The sequence below is a fragment of the Mercurialis annua genome, linkage group LG6, assembly GCF_937616625.2.
Source record: "Mercurialis annua linkage group LG6, ddMerAnnu1.2, whole genome shotgun sequence".
Taxonomy (NCBI): domain Eukaryota; kingdom Viridiplantae; phylum Streptophyta; class Magnoliopsida; order Malpighiales; family Euphorbiaceae; genus Mercurialis; species Mercurialis annua.
In genome coordinates, this window is record NC_065575.1 from 2,059,392 (window position 1) to 2,075,737 (window position 16,346).

The following is a 16,346-nucleotide window of genomic DNA, read 5'->3' on the forward strand; positions in this document are numbered from 1 at the left end:
CAAAAATAGTAATGAGACTTTTTAAATGGGACATCCCAAAATAGTATATGAGACTTCTTAAACGGGACGGAGGGAGTACATATTAAAAGAATCTTTATTTTGTTTAAATTTTAAGTATAACTTTGATAAAAAAAAGTTATAAGAATAAATATGAGGGCAAATGACTAAAAAAGGTCAAAACTTTCATAAAAATTTCACAAAAATCCAAACCTTTCAATTTTATCCAATTTGTCCTGAAACGTAGTATTTCGTTTCAATTATGTCCAACTACGCGATTTTGTTTATGTGGTGCTGATATGTGGCATTGCTCCTCGTCGATTGGGATCCTCCTCCTATCGGCTGGCTCAAACTCAACACGGATGGTGATGTCCGCTCTCCTACAAATTATGCTACATGTGGAGGCATGGGTCGCAACAGCAACGATGTCTGGATTTTTGGCTTCAACATACATATCGGCAAATGCTCGGTCCTTCTTGCAGAGCTTTGGGGTGCTCTAGCTCGATAGTTTGGAAGCTGCGTGGAGTTACAGGTTTGTTATGTTATATTGGAAATGGACAGTAAACTCGCTGTGGACACTGTGAATGGAAAGGAAGCTAGAGTTAGTGCCTTTGCAAAATATTCCGGATGCTATCAAGAATTTGCTGAAGGAGTGGGTAGTCTCTATACATCATGTTCATAGGAAAGGCAACTGTTGCGCCGACCGTTTGGCTAACCTTGGATTCAACCATAAAATTGGTTTGGTTCATTATGATAACATGCCAAAAGATATCTACAGCTACTTCATAGAAGGGTTTGCCGGAGTCTCGATCCCTCGCATGTGTAGAAGGCCTTAGGGCCTTCTTGCTCTCCTTGACTTTGGCCAATATCTCTTCTAAAAAAAATAGTAGATATTAATTATAGAAAAAAAAGGGATAAGAGAAGATTCTTTATAAAATGGTACACAAATTATAATTTACCTTCTTATATGCAATACAAACTGATATATGTCATTTTTTAGACGGGATGAAAAAGTATTATTTATTGATAAAATCATTATTGAAAGGGTTTGACTCTTTTATTGGATTTATTAAAGATGTTTTATACGTTTTCTAAGCTTTAAAACTTATTAAAAACATCCATAATACAGGGAAAATTATGAACTTTATGAAATTTTGAGGATATAACTTATTATTACCTTTAATATTGGACTACTTTTTAAAAAGCTAAAAGTCAAATAATTCATTCTATTTAAAACTATCCGTATGATATTAATTTATCAAAAATGATAATGATTTTGCATATTTTAATACATAATGAATATTCAATTTAACTTAAAATTCAATTATAAATTAAAAATATTATTTTAAAATAAATTAATAATTTACAATTAATAGATATCCTAAATATATACCAATATACTTAATTTATAAATAATTTATATGTTTTTACAATAAGTATATTAAAAGATTGCACAAATGGTGGCCCGGTTGTTATGATTGGCTAATGGCTACTATAACAGAAGATTCCCTCTTTATCTACAAACTACTCAATAATTTGGCAATTATTAGAATGGTAGCTGTGAATCTATTATTTTATTTAATTCTCCAATTGAAAATTAAATACTTTATGACAGCCTTTTCTTCAACTTTTTATGTTCAAAAGCGTCATGAAATAAACATAAAACATTTCAAAACAATTGTTATTAGCATTTTGAGGGACCCTTGATAATGTCGGAGGAAAGGATCGTCAATAAAGACGTTCTAGTCCGACCGTAGACTTTCTACCTCCATGGGACATTGCTCCGTCAGGCTTTCACCTATTGAGGAAAATTTTCCACCGCTGCCTCTTTTTCATTCTCTCGCTGTCTAAACTTATTTTCAAAAGATTTAATTTTTTATTCCTTTTAATCCAAAATTACCCTTTATTTTTTTGTTCTTCAATTTTTCTTTTTAAGTGTGTATATTTTAGTTGTTATCTACCTTTATGAGTACTTTATTAGCTGTCCCTAATTTTAAAATAAAAGTGACTTGAAGTTTAGAAATTTTATAGCGCTATGATGTTTATAATAGTGGTATTACAAATCTACAATTATTGACAACCAAATCCAAAAGATAAGGCTCTAATGGATTTTTTTCAATTGAAAAATATTTAAAAAGTCATGAAGTTTCTTAAAATTATATTAAAATTTTGATTTAAAGTGTAATTTTAAAGACTTAAATGCAAATTAAATCATAAATTTTAACGTTCTTTGTAATTATAATACAAATTTTAATTTTTACAATATCAAATATGAACAATAATTTTGTAGGACATCGAGTTATTTTATAATGAAAAAATGATAACGCGAACATCAAAATATACATTATTATAGTATTTAAATTATTTTTTAAAAATAATAATTCCGTATTTAAAATTATTAAAAATTAATTAATAGTTAGTGTTTTACATTGCTAAAATCTGAAATTCGTGTTGTAATTACAATACACACTAAATTTTATAAATTATTTTTGGCAGTTACCCATTAATAAATTGTTCTTTTTATGATCTTTGTAGTAAACCATTTATATTTTCATTTTGGATTAATTAAAAATCAATAATTTTAAAATATTTTAAAAGTCAATCACAATATAACACGTCTATGGAGAATTTGTAATCATATTCTGCCATGCGATCTCAATTTAATACGTCGACAAGTTCATGTATCTCAATTATGTCCTCATTGCAACGATGAAGAAGAGTCAATTGAGCATGCTTTTTGTGACTGCTCATTAGTACGAGGTCCTTGGTTTAGTTTGCCGATTGGATTACGAGTCGACTGACAATCAGAGCATTCATTAGAGACTTGGGTACTTAATTTGTTAACCGTTACGAGAGCAGAAGAAAAACACAAGACAACTGCGCATACAACGTACTCTACTGGACTCCTCCTAACGAAAGGTGGTTGAAGTCTAATTCATATATAGCAATGAATCTGTCCTCCCAAGTAGCATGTGCAGCCTTTGTTATTCGTGATTCAACAGGTAGGGTGGTAGTGCATGGAATTCAGATTTGTCATGGACTACAAGACGTGTAGATGGCTGAACTTTTGTCTATTAAGTTTGGTTTAAAATAAGCAATTAATGCAAGTTTTAGCAAAGTTTACATTGAATCGGATGCCAAACTGGCTATTAATCGTTTATCTTACTCTGAGGTGGCGTTGGACCGATGGTAGTTGATTAAAGAAGTCATTGTTTTGCTAGGACAACAATTGGAAGAGCTCAAGTTCGGTTACGTTTATAGGACCGATAATGGATTCGCTCATTCGTTAACTAAGTGAAGTTTGCAACGTCATATTGAATTTTTATCTACTAGAGTTATTTATAACTCTAATTCTGAAGTTGTATTAACGAATCTTGCGTTGCATTAACAAAAATCCTATTTTCCTCACAGTTGTTTTTTTAATTCAGCATGGACATTTAATTTTAATAATTAAAATTATAAATTATTATTTTTTATAATATGGAGGACTGATTAGTTTTTATTTTAATTAATACCGATTTGGACATTGAAATATATATTATCATGACATTGTTTGACAACATCCTGATGGCACATGAAATCTTACATTATTTGAAGACAAAAATATCAGGTAAAACCAACTATCTAGACTATCTAGATTTAAAGTTGGATATTAGTAAAGCTTATGACAGGGTGAAATGGAAATACTTTCAAAGTATCCTTCAAGCTTGGGGGTTTACAGACAAATTTATAAGGTGGATCATGGAGCGTATAACTTCAGTGACCTATTCTTTCCTAATCAATGGCACATCACAAGATTTTTTTAGACCATCTAAAGGTCTCAGACAAGAGGAACCTATCTGCCATCTATTGTTTATTCTGTGTGCGGAGGGGTTCTCTCACCTTATTAACAGAGAAATTGCTGGCAACCAGCTTGCAAGTATTAGATTAAATCGATATTGCCTCTCAATCAATCATCTCTTTTTTGCAGATGACTCTTTGATATTTGCAACCATAAAGGCTAATACCATAAGTGTTATCAAGAGAATCCTAACCTCTTATGGGCAAGCTGGTGGTCAAATCATCAATATGGAAAAATCTTCTATAATCTTTAATAGGAACACATATGAGTCTGTGATTAATTCTTTGGTATCTGACCTTAATATCACCTTGATGAGTATAGAGGACAAGTACTTAGGTTTATCTGCTCAGATCCTTAGGTCTAAAAATGGTACATCTGCTTGTCTTCTGCATTCCTTGCAAACCAAGCTGAGTGACTGGAAAGAGAAGTTCCTCTTTCTAGGTGGTAAAGCGGTGCTTGTTAAAGCAGTCCTAATGGACATTCCTGTACATGCCATGATGTGCTTCATGATACCTAAATCTCTCTATAGGCGTATTAATAAGTCGATATGGTGGGGCCAGAACCAAGAGAATAAGTGCATTGCATGGGTAGCTTGGTAAAAATAATGTGTAGGAATAAATGGGAAGGGGTAGTGGGTTTTAGGGATCTCTTATCTTTCAATATGGCGTTACTGGCTAAACAAAGTTGGCGTATATTGCATAACCAGATAGTATGTTTTTCCAATTACTGAAGGGAAGGTACTTCAAAAACTCATCCTTTTTGGAAGCTACAAGAGAAAATAATCCATCATAGAGATGACAGAGTATTATCAAGCTTCTCAAGTTAGGCATAAGATGGCAATGAAATAGTGGGGGGATAATTGGAACCATATAAGATCCTCGGATCCCAAGGGACACACCCTTCCTCCCTCAAATTCTGCAAGGGGCGGATCATAATAGGATCCCAGAAATAGTTAGTGATCTATTTGATCTAGTCGTCAACCAATGGAAAATTGGATTGATCAGATCACGTTTCAGACAGGAAGATGCAAACTCTATTTTGTCTATTCTTATCCCCTATCGCCTAGCCCCAGATCATTTGGTGTGGCATTTTATACAAGATGGCAAATGTTCGGTGAAATTCAGGTACTATATTTATTTGAAACATCTGCAGGACTTTAGTGAAAATCAAAATACATCCCCTTCTCAGCATTTGATGCTCACAAGAGGAGACCGGAAGCACCTCTAGCAGCTTAAAATTCCAAATAAGCTTAGGATATTTGTTTGGAAATTGTTCCATAAAGGCATCCCAATGGCATAGGCTCTCAACTTCAGGCTCAAGAGTGACCTTTCTTATCCCCATTCCCTAGGTAAGGAAACTATCCACCACCTTTTCTTTTAGTGTTTGTTTGCATAAAGGGTGTGATTTTTATCTGATATGCAAAAGCTTGTAAGTGCAATTCCACATGAACCTTTAGACCTTATTTGGAAAATATTGTCAATATTTTGAGATCATATGACGAGTTTGATACCCTAATCTCCATCCTAGTGTTTACTATTTGGTCTATATGGAAAGCAAGGAATGCAAAAAAATTCAAGCTATTCCTTGGACAGTGGAAGAAACCAGCTCTAGGCATCTCATTCACGAAAAGAATTTGGAGATGCCCAACTCATGGAACTCCAAAACCTAAAACGTTTGGAGAACACACGAGTATATATTAGAAGAAGGGCTCCCATAACGGACACAACCATAGAGAACTCGATCATCATCTCCTATGATGGAGGTATTAACGTTGTTTTAAAGACATGATTGGTAGCAGGTCTGGCTAGAGCTACGGTAGGAGATATATTGGAAAAATTTGCTAATTCTTTCAGAGGTATCTGGACAGAATTATTATGGAATTCATGGTCTTGGAGAAGCGATTATATCGGCTAAGAATCAGGGATAGCGCAACATATGATCTTTGAAGGGGATGCCATTCAGGTCACCACCTCTGTCTATACAAGAGATTGCCGATTGACAAACGCCTGGAAAATCTGTCAGGATATATGGCTAAACACAACCTCTTTTGATCACTGTTATTTTTGATAAAACGGAAAAACAATTAGGAAATACATAGACTGCTACAATTGGAGAAAGCTAAATTCCGCCATTACAGCAGTCTAAATCTATAGGTTACTTAATTTAGTGCTCTGTAATCTACTGGTGGAAAAAAAATTATTTTTGCTGTGTTAAATAAAAGACAAATTTATCATAAAATATGAGTGATAAGTTCTTAAAAAACATGTCGAATTATATAACACAAGTATCTTATACTATATGTTAAATAAAAGACAGGGCTGTCAATGAGTGATCATGTCAATCCTCGTTTTCTCTCATTTTCTACTCTAAAATTGGCTGGATGCTGTGTTTTGGTCACATGGATAATTAAATGTGAAAATGATGCCATATCTATGCTTAATTATTGATCAAAAATGTTAACTGTATAAGCTTAGCTGTATTCACAAGAATACGCAAAATTGGAGAATATATAAGTATTATATAATGGCAGAATTTGAAAAAAAAAAGAGCGGCTGATAACCGAAAAAAATAATACTGTGAAATGATAAAATTAAAAATAAAAAACAAAAACAAACAAATAAATAAAAATTTAATCAAAAAATCGATAAATTGACGGTTAGAAAGTGATTATTCACCTAAGTCAAACTTTGTTTACTTTATAAAATTTATTCAAATTTTTCAAAAGATAAAAGTTGTTAATATATCTCAATTTGGTATGTTTATTGAAAATCTATTCAATTTTTTAAAATCGTTTAATTTTCAAATTTAATTTATCCGAACATGTGACATCCCGATTGACAACTCTTATTTTTTTTTATTTTTTTAAATTATACATTCAATTGATACATAGGCGCAATCAAATCAATTTTAAAATATCGGATATATTTCTTGCGAATTGATTAAATTGAGATAAATTACAATATTTGAAAGGGTTAGCAAGTTGGTTTTTACTCCATTAAATCTATAAAGAAAGGTGTTAAGAAAGAATTCCGGTTCATTGAGATATGATTTTATATGTGTTGCATTGATTTTTTTTTTTTGAAATATGCATTGTTCAATGTTTGGAGTTATTATCCGAATAATTTGAATCGAGTCGGATAAAATCCGTTAAAACAATATGTGTTACATAGGCTTTTTCTAAAAAAAAAGATACATTGGTTTTGTTTAAGGTACATTGGCTTTTATATGCACATTATAATACTCCATCCATTTTATGTTATTGTTGCTCATTTAGATAATAATAGTTTCAGACTATTTGTCAACTATAATGACGAAAAGAACAAATAAAATAAATTCAATTTTATTCTTCTTAATCTATCACTAATTATGTTTATAGCTAAATGAAAGGTAGACAAATAGGAAGAGAGAAAAAGCTCAAAGTTTTCATGAGAGGGTAGTTTATCTATTTCATTTTTTCCATTTTTCCATCTATTTTCTTAAATTGAAATAATTTTAAAATCATTAAGTAATATTTTAACTATAAATTCATTATCTCAACAGTCTCGTATGATTAAATTAATTGAATAAAATTATAAATGATGGATAATTTGATCATAAAAATTAAAACACTATTGCATAAATGATTTATTCCAAATTTTAAACCGTTTAATGAAACTTCAAATATAATTTTATTACTTTTCTAACACTTAAGGATAGAGTAGTAAAATATCCATTTTGGTAAAAACATTGCTAAAAATGTGTAATATAATTATTCTTAATTGACTTTTGAGGGGTATATTAGTAATTAAATTATTAAAGTAATGTACAAAGTCATGTCAACTTCTCCACATGAGATTAGACACTTTGCCAACTAGCATGCTCCTTTGGACAGCCTATCCTATACCACAAAATCCAATTTGCTTAATTTTTTTTGTTTTATTTTGTTTAACTCATATGCTTTTGTTTTATTTATTTACCATTAGCTCTTCTTCTTATTGCTATTTTTAATATTTCTTTTAAAAAACTTGAACTCAAACTCAAAATTCCTACTAATTATTTTTATTTTATAAGTGGAACAAAAATTAAAAAAATCAATATGGTTTTGTATTAAAAATGTTAAATCAATAATGAAATATATTTTTTACAAATTAATCAAGAGCTTATTTATGTAGAAATATATGAAAAAGTTGACTTAAAATATCTATACTAACTACATCTATCTTTTTCAATAGGAAAAAGGGTCAAATACGCCCCTAACGTTTCGCCTGTGCATCAAGTAAGCCCTTAACGTTCGGAAAGGGTCAAATAAGTCCCTAACGTTTTTAAATTGTATCATCTAAACCCTTCTTACTAACACCGAAGACCCTAACGTTTGTTTGATCGTATCAACGAGAACCCCTATGGAGGGCTCAGATGATACGATTTAAAAACGTTAGGGTCCTCGTCGACCCTTTCCGAGCATTGAAGGCCTACTTGATCCATAGGATAAACTTTAGGGGCTTATTTGACCCTTTTCCCTTTTCAATAGCATTTTATAAATTTTATTGTTTGTTATACGGTATACGATCGTCTTACTGAACATTGATAAATAATATTTTTATTATAAAATATTTTATCCGTTCATTTTAATTATTAATTATTAATTTATATTATATTTTAATTATTTTTCACTCTCTTTTACTATTAATTTAAAATAATATTTTAATTAAGTGACTGCTTTGAGTCGTACAGTCAACAAAAGTGACCCTGCTCTAAAAATTAAATATAATTATATTTTTCATAATTAAACAAATGAAGTACTACTATTAGATAAAAAATACTAATTTAACATGTTTATTTCATTGCTACTTTCTATAATTTCAGAAAAAATTATTAGAAAAACAAAAGAAGAAAGAAAGTGAATTTAGTTGACAATTGCAAAATAGATTTTCTATGGTAAAAATAGATATTGCAAAAATAAAGATTATGAACAATTTTATTCCACAACAAACCCCATTTGTTGAGATTGCAACCAACCCCAAAACCCAATTATCCACCAATCAATGTTCCATGCACCAATAATAAGAAAGAATCCCAACCCTTCATCTATACACACTCACCAAACACTTGAATATTCCCAAGAAACAAACAACAAAAACAAATTACAATTGTTTGACCCAGAAGGACATTTTCGTCATTCCAGATCAAGATTCTGCAACTCTGAACAACGCCTAGACAGAAAAACCGTGCACCCGTCTTTAGGACAAATCGTCGGATTATAAACAATATCATCACAGCCGTCCGTTTGATCTCTTTTGAAATCAAAGATCATAACGAACATAGATATGAAAAGCACCAGATGATTCAACGCATACCTCTGGCCCACGCACTGGTGGGGCCCGGCTCCAAAAGCTAAGAAATTTCTCTTGAACAATTGATCCTCTTGTCGCTCGTCGCTGAACCGGTCTGGGTCGAATCGGTCCGGTTCGGTAAAACCTTGGAATGAGCTCTCGTAAACCGACGGGAAAACTATAGTCCCCTTGGGAATCGTGTAAGACTCCGTTAACGGGAAATCCCTAACGGCAATGTGAGGTACCAAAGTCGCCGGCGCTCTGTATCTAATGACTTCACGCGCCACCGCTTGCGTGTATTTAAGTTCCCTAATTTGCTCTACATTGATTAACTTACCTGACTCCGGCGACCACACGGCGGATACTTCTGCCCGGACTTTTGCTAAAACGTCGGGATGTGAGTCAAGAAGCGTAACCGCCCAAAGAAGAGAAGAAGTGGAAGCGTCCTGAGCGGCGAATAGGAAATCAAAAAGGTAACCACCGATTTCAGCGTCGCTGGTGTGAGAAGGAGTAGCCTCTCCGGCAGCTTCCGCGGCGGCGATTTCTTTAATAGTTTCTTGCATCCAGAAATCAACTAAACAAATCGGTTCCTCATTATCCCTCCCCATTCTTGATTTACTCCGCTTAGTACAGCCGCCCAGCGTCTCCACAAGACGGTCAACGGCGAGCCTAGCGTTTCGAAACGCGAAGCCGGGAAGGTCAACCGGCAGCTTCATTAAACCAACGTTAAATAAATTATAATCAACCCTAAAACTTTCTTGAGCTTCACGATTCAAATACGGACCGACCATAACAGTCTGTGACGTTTCAAGATTCATATCACGTACCAGCAATCTAAAACTTAAAGAATTATTATCCCCACGACTGGCTAAACTCTCCCAGTTCTTGAAATGCTTGAGAATAATCCGCTGCTGAATATCGGAGTAAGTCGACAATGCTCTCGGCGTAAAGTTGGGAGCAATTCTTCGCCGGAGATCTTTATGGCTCTGCCCGAACATGTATATCATGTTATGATCGCCGAACAGTTTTTTCCCGAAGGGGTGGCCGATGAGCATGAAGGCGTCGGGGCGGACATTGGCGAAGATGAGGTGGGAAAGTTCTGTGTCACGGATGAACAGAATGAATCTTCCGATGATGTAATTCGTTGAGAACCCTAATTTTTTTGAAAATGAAGACTGTTCTTCCCAGAATTTTGTAGGGTTACGGACTAGAGATATTGCATTGCCGAGGAAGGGGAGGACAAGAGGCGGACCGGGGACGTGGCGTTTCTTGATTAGGTAGCGGAGTTGTTCGAGGAATATGAGGAAGATGACGGCGGAGACGATGTATGGTGTTAGGGTTGAGATTGGAGGAAATGTAACGGAGGTGAAACTGAACATTTTTGGGAAGAAACGGAGAGGAAGAGGAAGAAAAGATGACGTGGCGCTGGTTTTTTTTGCTGCTTGGAGAAATGACTATGAGAGAGGCCTGTGAATGAATCTGTGTGTCTTTTTATGGGAAAGTTTTTCTGTTTTTTTTAATTTATATTCAAACATTTGTTTTTCTAGAAGTTTTTTCTAGAATTTCATATTTTTTGACAATAGATAAAATTCCGAGAATTAAAATTTTAATTTTTTAAGAGGAGATTTCAGTTTATTACACGATCTTTAAATGCATTTGACCATCTAGACTAGATGCTCTTTGTCATTTTTTATTTACTAAACCTATTTCAAAAAATTTAAACTATATGTTTTTGAGTATTTAATCTATAATTTTTAATTTTATCTCCTTGAATCTCTAAATTTCCAATTTTTAGTAATTAAGCTCTTAAACTTCAATTTTTTCAGTAATTGAAATCTAAAAGTTATTCTCTAATCCGAATCCTTTAAGAGGATCCAGTTGACCAAAAGACATAGTTAGGGACTAAAAAGGCAAAATTGAAGATAAAAGATCAGATAATTAAAGGTTGTATATTTCAGGAACCCTCAAATGTATTTAGCCTTTTTTCATTTTTGAAGTGGAACACAAATAGATAAAGCTATATGGTGTGCTGGTCAGTGTTTCAAAATTGAACCAGACACTGTGTCTGTCTGTAGACTGTATATGTCAGTTCAAATGGTTCAATTCAACTCAGTTATCAGAATCGGTGTCTGGGGAAAATAATTGAGAAAATTTAATTGGATAATTTTTTTTTTCAAAGCTTCATTATCTGTAAAAAGTAAAAACTTCCACACCCACATTTTTACAGCTTGAATGTGAGAGTTTTCAGTAGGCTCAATTACTTAAAAATTCCTCTCCAGCCAAAAAAATATTGGCTTAGGGTCTGAAAAACTACCGACCTTTCAATTTTTTTTCAATTGCACCCTCACCTTGTAATTTCTTCAATAGCACCCTATTTTGTATTTTTGGCTTTCAATAGCACCCCGACCTTGTAAAATAGTCAATTTTACCCTATTTTATATTTTTGACTTTCAATAGCACCATAAATTATCAAATTAAACTCATTTATCGAAGACTTATTTGAACTTTTTTTAAATTAAAAAACTTGTTTAAAAGTGTTCAAGTAGAAAAAAGTATAATTTCACCTTTAAATTTAGTTTTTTTGAACTTTTTAATTCTTATAGTAATCAAATCATCTAATTTTTTTATTTTAGAGTGCTATTGAAAGTCAAAAATACAAAATAGGGTGCTATTGAAAAAATTACAAGGTGAGGGTGCTATTGAATTTTTTTTGAAAGATCGGTAGTTTTTCAGACCTTAAGCCAAAAATATTACTTAAAAACCCCTATTTTCAATTTTTGTTTTGTTTATACCGTGACCTACATATACCCTTGACGTTGTTTTTATATTTCACCTCTATCCCAATTTTTTTTTAAAAAGATGATTTATTGAAAACAACTAAATATAAAGATTATTTCATACTTTTTTCTATTAAAAAAATTACATACAAATACTTCATTTTTAAAAACGTTCAAATAAATTCTAAAACTAATTAATTTTTTAATTTAAATAAAATATTTTTTATTAATTCCAACTTATAAACGTATTCCGATTTAAAAACTAATAATATTACTATTTCTTTTAATTTTTTTTACGGTTTTCAAGCATCTCCTCCCATGGAAGGAAGGAGCAGCGAGCTCCTTCCTTCCATCCATAGAAGCAGCTCGATGCTCCTCCTTCCATGGAAAGAAGAAGCAGATCTGCTCCTTCCTTACATGGAAGGAGGAGCTCCTCCTCCCATGAAGGAGGAGCTCGAAAATTAATTATTTTTCTAAATTTGGTCGTGGATTTTAAAATTTATTTTATGGTGGTAGGTCGGAATTAAGAATATTTTATTTGTTTTATGTAAAGTTTTTTACGGTTTTTAATTTTAAAAAATTACTGATAATTAATATAAAAATTATTATTATTAGTTGAATTTTTTTAAAGAAGAAGGTGTTTTTGTATAATTAATAATATTGACGTGTAATTGAAATATATGCTAAAAATGAAGAACTATTGTAAACTCTTTTTCAAATGAAAAAAGGTCAATTTAATACCTTGAAGGGAGAGGTGAAACATAAAAACAACGTTAATGGTATTGTGACATTTTTTCGAAATTGGGGTATACACAAATAAAGGATTAAAGGTGAGGTTTTTTTTTAAGTAATTAAACTCTTTCAGTATTTTTTCTATTTTTTCTTATTTTTACCATAAAGCCACTTTAAAAGTAATTTTCATCAATTAGATCTTCTCCTTATTTTATCTACTTTCTTTAATATGTTAAATTCTTAACTTTATCCAGGTGTATTTAGCTTGCATCTGAATGATTTTTGTTCTTATAAGAAAAAATTAAGATTTTTTTTATATAAAAGTTCTTAATTCAATCAAGATTTTCGATCTTATTGAAAGATATATATAGTTTTTTTAGATATATATTTATTTCAAATTATCTTGCATACGAATATTCTTTTTGGATATAGTATATATAAAAATAAATAATGTATTAAACTCTAAAATTGTTACTCAAATCTCTTATTCCAATTAAAATATGCTCAATCATTGTGACCTTATATGACAATTTTATTAATATCCTTTTTTGATATTTTACCGTATTTTTTATAGTTATCCATATAATTGTTAGATCTATTTTAGATATGAATTGTTAGATGTACTTTATCATTGTTAATGAAATCTATTTTTAAAAAAATAAAATTTTATTCCACTAAATTTTAGACCCATGATAAATTACAAGTCATCTTTTGACAAATCCATCGAATCAGTAAACTAAACCAGTCCAATTAGTCAAATTGTGAATCAATGGACCATCCAATTCCGCCACCTATTATATTTTTAAAACACCAATTCTGATACCTATTTTTTGTATATATATATATATAATTTAAATATAAAAAATAAAGAAAAAAAATTAAATCACATCGGATTGATCAGATCAATTAGTTTAAACATGTCAACTTAAATCTATAGCTGGTGGAAAAAACTTATAAAATTTTGATCAAATAAAGTTTACCCGTTTTAATCAGTCAATTGAGCTTATACAAGTCAAACATGTACGAAATTGATTTTTAATTGAAAAAATGAAAATATTTTAACAAATTAGTTGGATTAGTCGACTGTACCAATTCGACCAATTAAATCATAAATAAATGACCTGTTAAATTTTGTGGTTTAATTTTTAAAATATTGACACAAGTAGCTTTTTTTTCTTACCCAATTATTTAATTCAAGTTGAGAAACAATAAAAAAATATTTTTAAAATGTTAAGTATGTGTAACATATGAGTATACTTTAAAAAAAGATTAAATCTTTTTTTTTGAAACTAGATTAAATCTTAGTTGAATTTCATTTCGATCAATGATCTATTTTAATTTATTATTTATATAATTTGAGTATGCAATAATTTTTTGAAAACAATTATTAAAAAGACTAGTTTATGGAATTCTCGACCCCATATTTTAATTTATTTATAGGATGAATAAGAAGTACTAACAAATGGATTTGTCATCTACAGCTAGGCAATGAAGAGGGTGATATCAGTTTGAAATAATCAAATTTGATTAATTGATTAAATAGGTGGCTTTGATTAAATTTGAATTATGCGATTGTTTGATTATGTATGTGCTTACTCAAGAATTTCGTGTGCTGTTTTTGTTGAATTGATAATATGGGAATTTGTTGAATTATGAATGCTATTTTTATATGTTTTGAAGGTCTAGAATTTGCTGAATTATGAGTCAATTTAGTTACAAAATACAAACATAATTGAGTAATTCCTATTAGTTTTGACTTTTGAATTCTTTAAATAATCCAGATATTAGCCATTAATTAATTAATTTCTTTTGAATTACAGCCATGGGATTTACTATTAAAGGATTTTAGCAATTTAAAAAAGCCAAATCAGCTGGCTGTTACAAAGTTAGTTAAAAAAACGTTAATAAAGTTAGTAACGTAGTTTAATTAGGAGCGTTTTTATTATAGCCGTTAGTATAAAGGACAAATAGAAATAGAACATGTGGCATCAATTGTATACTCCTATAAACTATGTAAAAACTCTTCTTGAATCTTTAATGACAATTACTCCTGATCTTTTCAATCTCTCTTAATTTCTTAGAATTCATAAGTGATTCATGAATCATATAAATTATGCTAGTGAATTTAATCGTACAGAAATTCAATATTGAATCAGTAATATATAAATTAGTTTTTTTAAAATCAACAAATGTCATTAAGATAAATATGAAACAATTTCAGTAGTAAGGTGTTTGGAGAAGTCCGAAAACCAATCTGAATGATCTTATAAAAAACGAGCATTCTACGGTGACACATAAACCAATAATGTACATATTTCTTTGCCACGTTTGGTGACTTTGACAGCTTTTTATAGTTAAAGTGATTGAAGTTTTTTACCTTTTAAATTCCATAAACAATAAGTGTAAACAAGGGCAGAATTGGGGCGTATGCCCAAGGGGGCACTAGCCCCCCTCTTTGTTGTTTTTATCATAAAATAGTACGTCAAATTTAAGTCACTCGGGGCGAAATAATCTTTTTTTAACGGAAATGTGATTCATTTCATTGATTACAATAAACCGACTCATCGAGTCTCTGGCGAAATAGTCTTAAATAATCAAAAGTGACCATTAACATAGACTATTAAATAGAGATGCCTAATTTATTGCAAAATTAAGTCATTAATTTTGAAATAAAAATAAAAACTAACTAATTTATAGCAAAATTATATCTGTCATTTAATATAAAATTAAAATTACCTCAAAGAGTCAAAAACTTCTATAATCAATTTTTCTTTCTTTCTAAAAGTACATTTTTTTAGGACCTGGGGAAGCTTAGGCGGTTACTTGAACGAAGGCGCCTTGCCCGATAAGTGGAGAGGCGCCTTCGGTCCTTAGCGTCTCATCTTTCTGTCTAGGCGCATAAGACGAGCGTTTTTGATTATTTTGATAATACCATTACAGCTATTTCTAGACAGTTTATAAGAGAATAGGAGACTTAAGCATATAAGGGGCAAGATCCCTCATTGAAAGTTTGAAACCCATAACGTTAAGAATAATAGACTTAGTTGTCTCATAGATATGTTTAAAAGAAAATTTGACTTTTACTAGCATTAGGTTGTAATCAAATCTTTTTAAATGAGAGAGTTTACAAGAAGAATTTACTAAACTTCAACTCACCTAAAAAGAGCAACAATAATAAGTCATTGATGTATTATCATAAAGTATTTGTAGTATACAAAACTTGGTTAAAATTTCAATTTCATTGTATAAAAAGGTCATAATCATCATTGATAAATGTTATAATAAAAGATAAAATGCTCCGCATACTTACAAACTCATGCTACCAAACTTCCCTTATTAAATTAGTTACAAACTCACCCTACTAAACTTCCTATTTTAGATTAGCTATAAATTCGCCGCTACGAAACTCTCTATTTTAACTTATTTTAGACTTGAAAAAATAAAATTTAAATTATAATTCTATAACTTTTTAATTTAATTTTTTAATTTTGATTTTTCATAAAAATAAATAATACCAATTTATTTTTTCTCATTCTTTTTAATTTTGGAGAAATTGATAATCTAAAAGAAAACTATCTATTTAGAAAAGTAAAAAATAATAAGAATTTCTTATAGAATAAAAAGTGAATTTTAATTATTCCCAACATTTAATTTTAATTTTAAATAATAAAAAATCACTCTTCCTTTTGA

The 16,346-nt window shown here is 30.8% G+C and overlaps 1 protein-coding gene across 1 annotated transcript; it reads right to left on the reverse strand.

Annotated features, from left to right (window-relative positions):
• Positions 1-8,719: 8,719 nt before the first annotated feature.
• Positions 8,720-10,648, reverse strand: LOC126653830 (cytochrome P450 710A1-like). Its single transcript, XM_050347780.2, has one exon. It carries the CDS (start codon positions 10,524-10,526, stop codon positions 8,991-8,993), a length of 1,536 nt encoding a protein of 511 aa, XP_050203737.1. The 5' UTR covers positions 10,527-10,648; the 3' UTR covers positions 8,720-8,990.
• Positions 10,649-16,346: the final 5,698 nt, after the last annotated feature.

Coding starts and splice junctions, on each gene's coding strand:
- LOC126653830 (XM_050347780.2), bottom strand. CDS start 10,526: ATGTTCAGTTTCACCTCCGTTACATTTCCTCCAATCTCAACCCTAACA.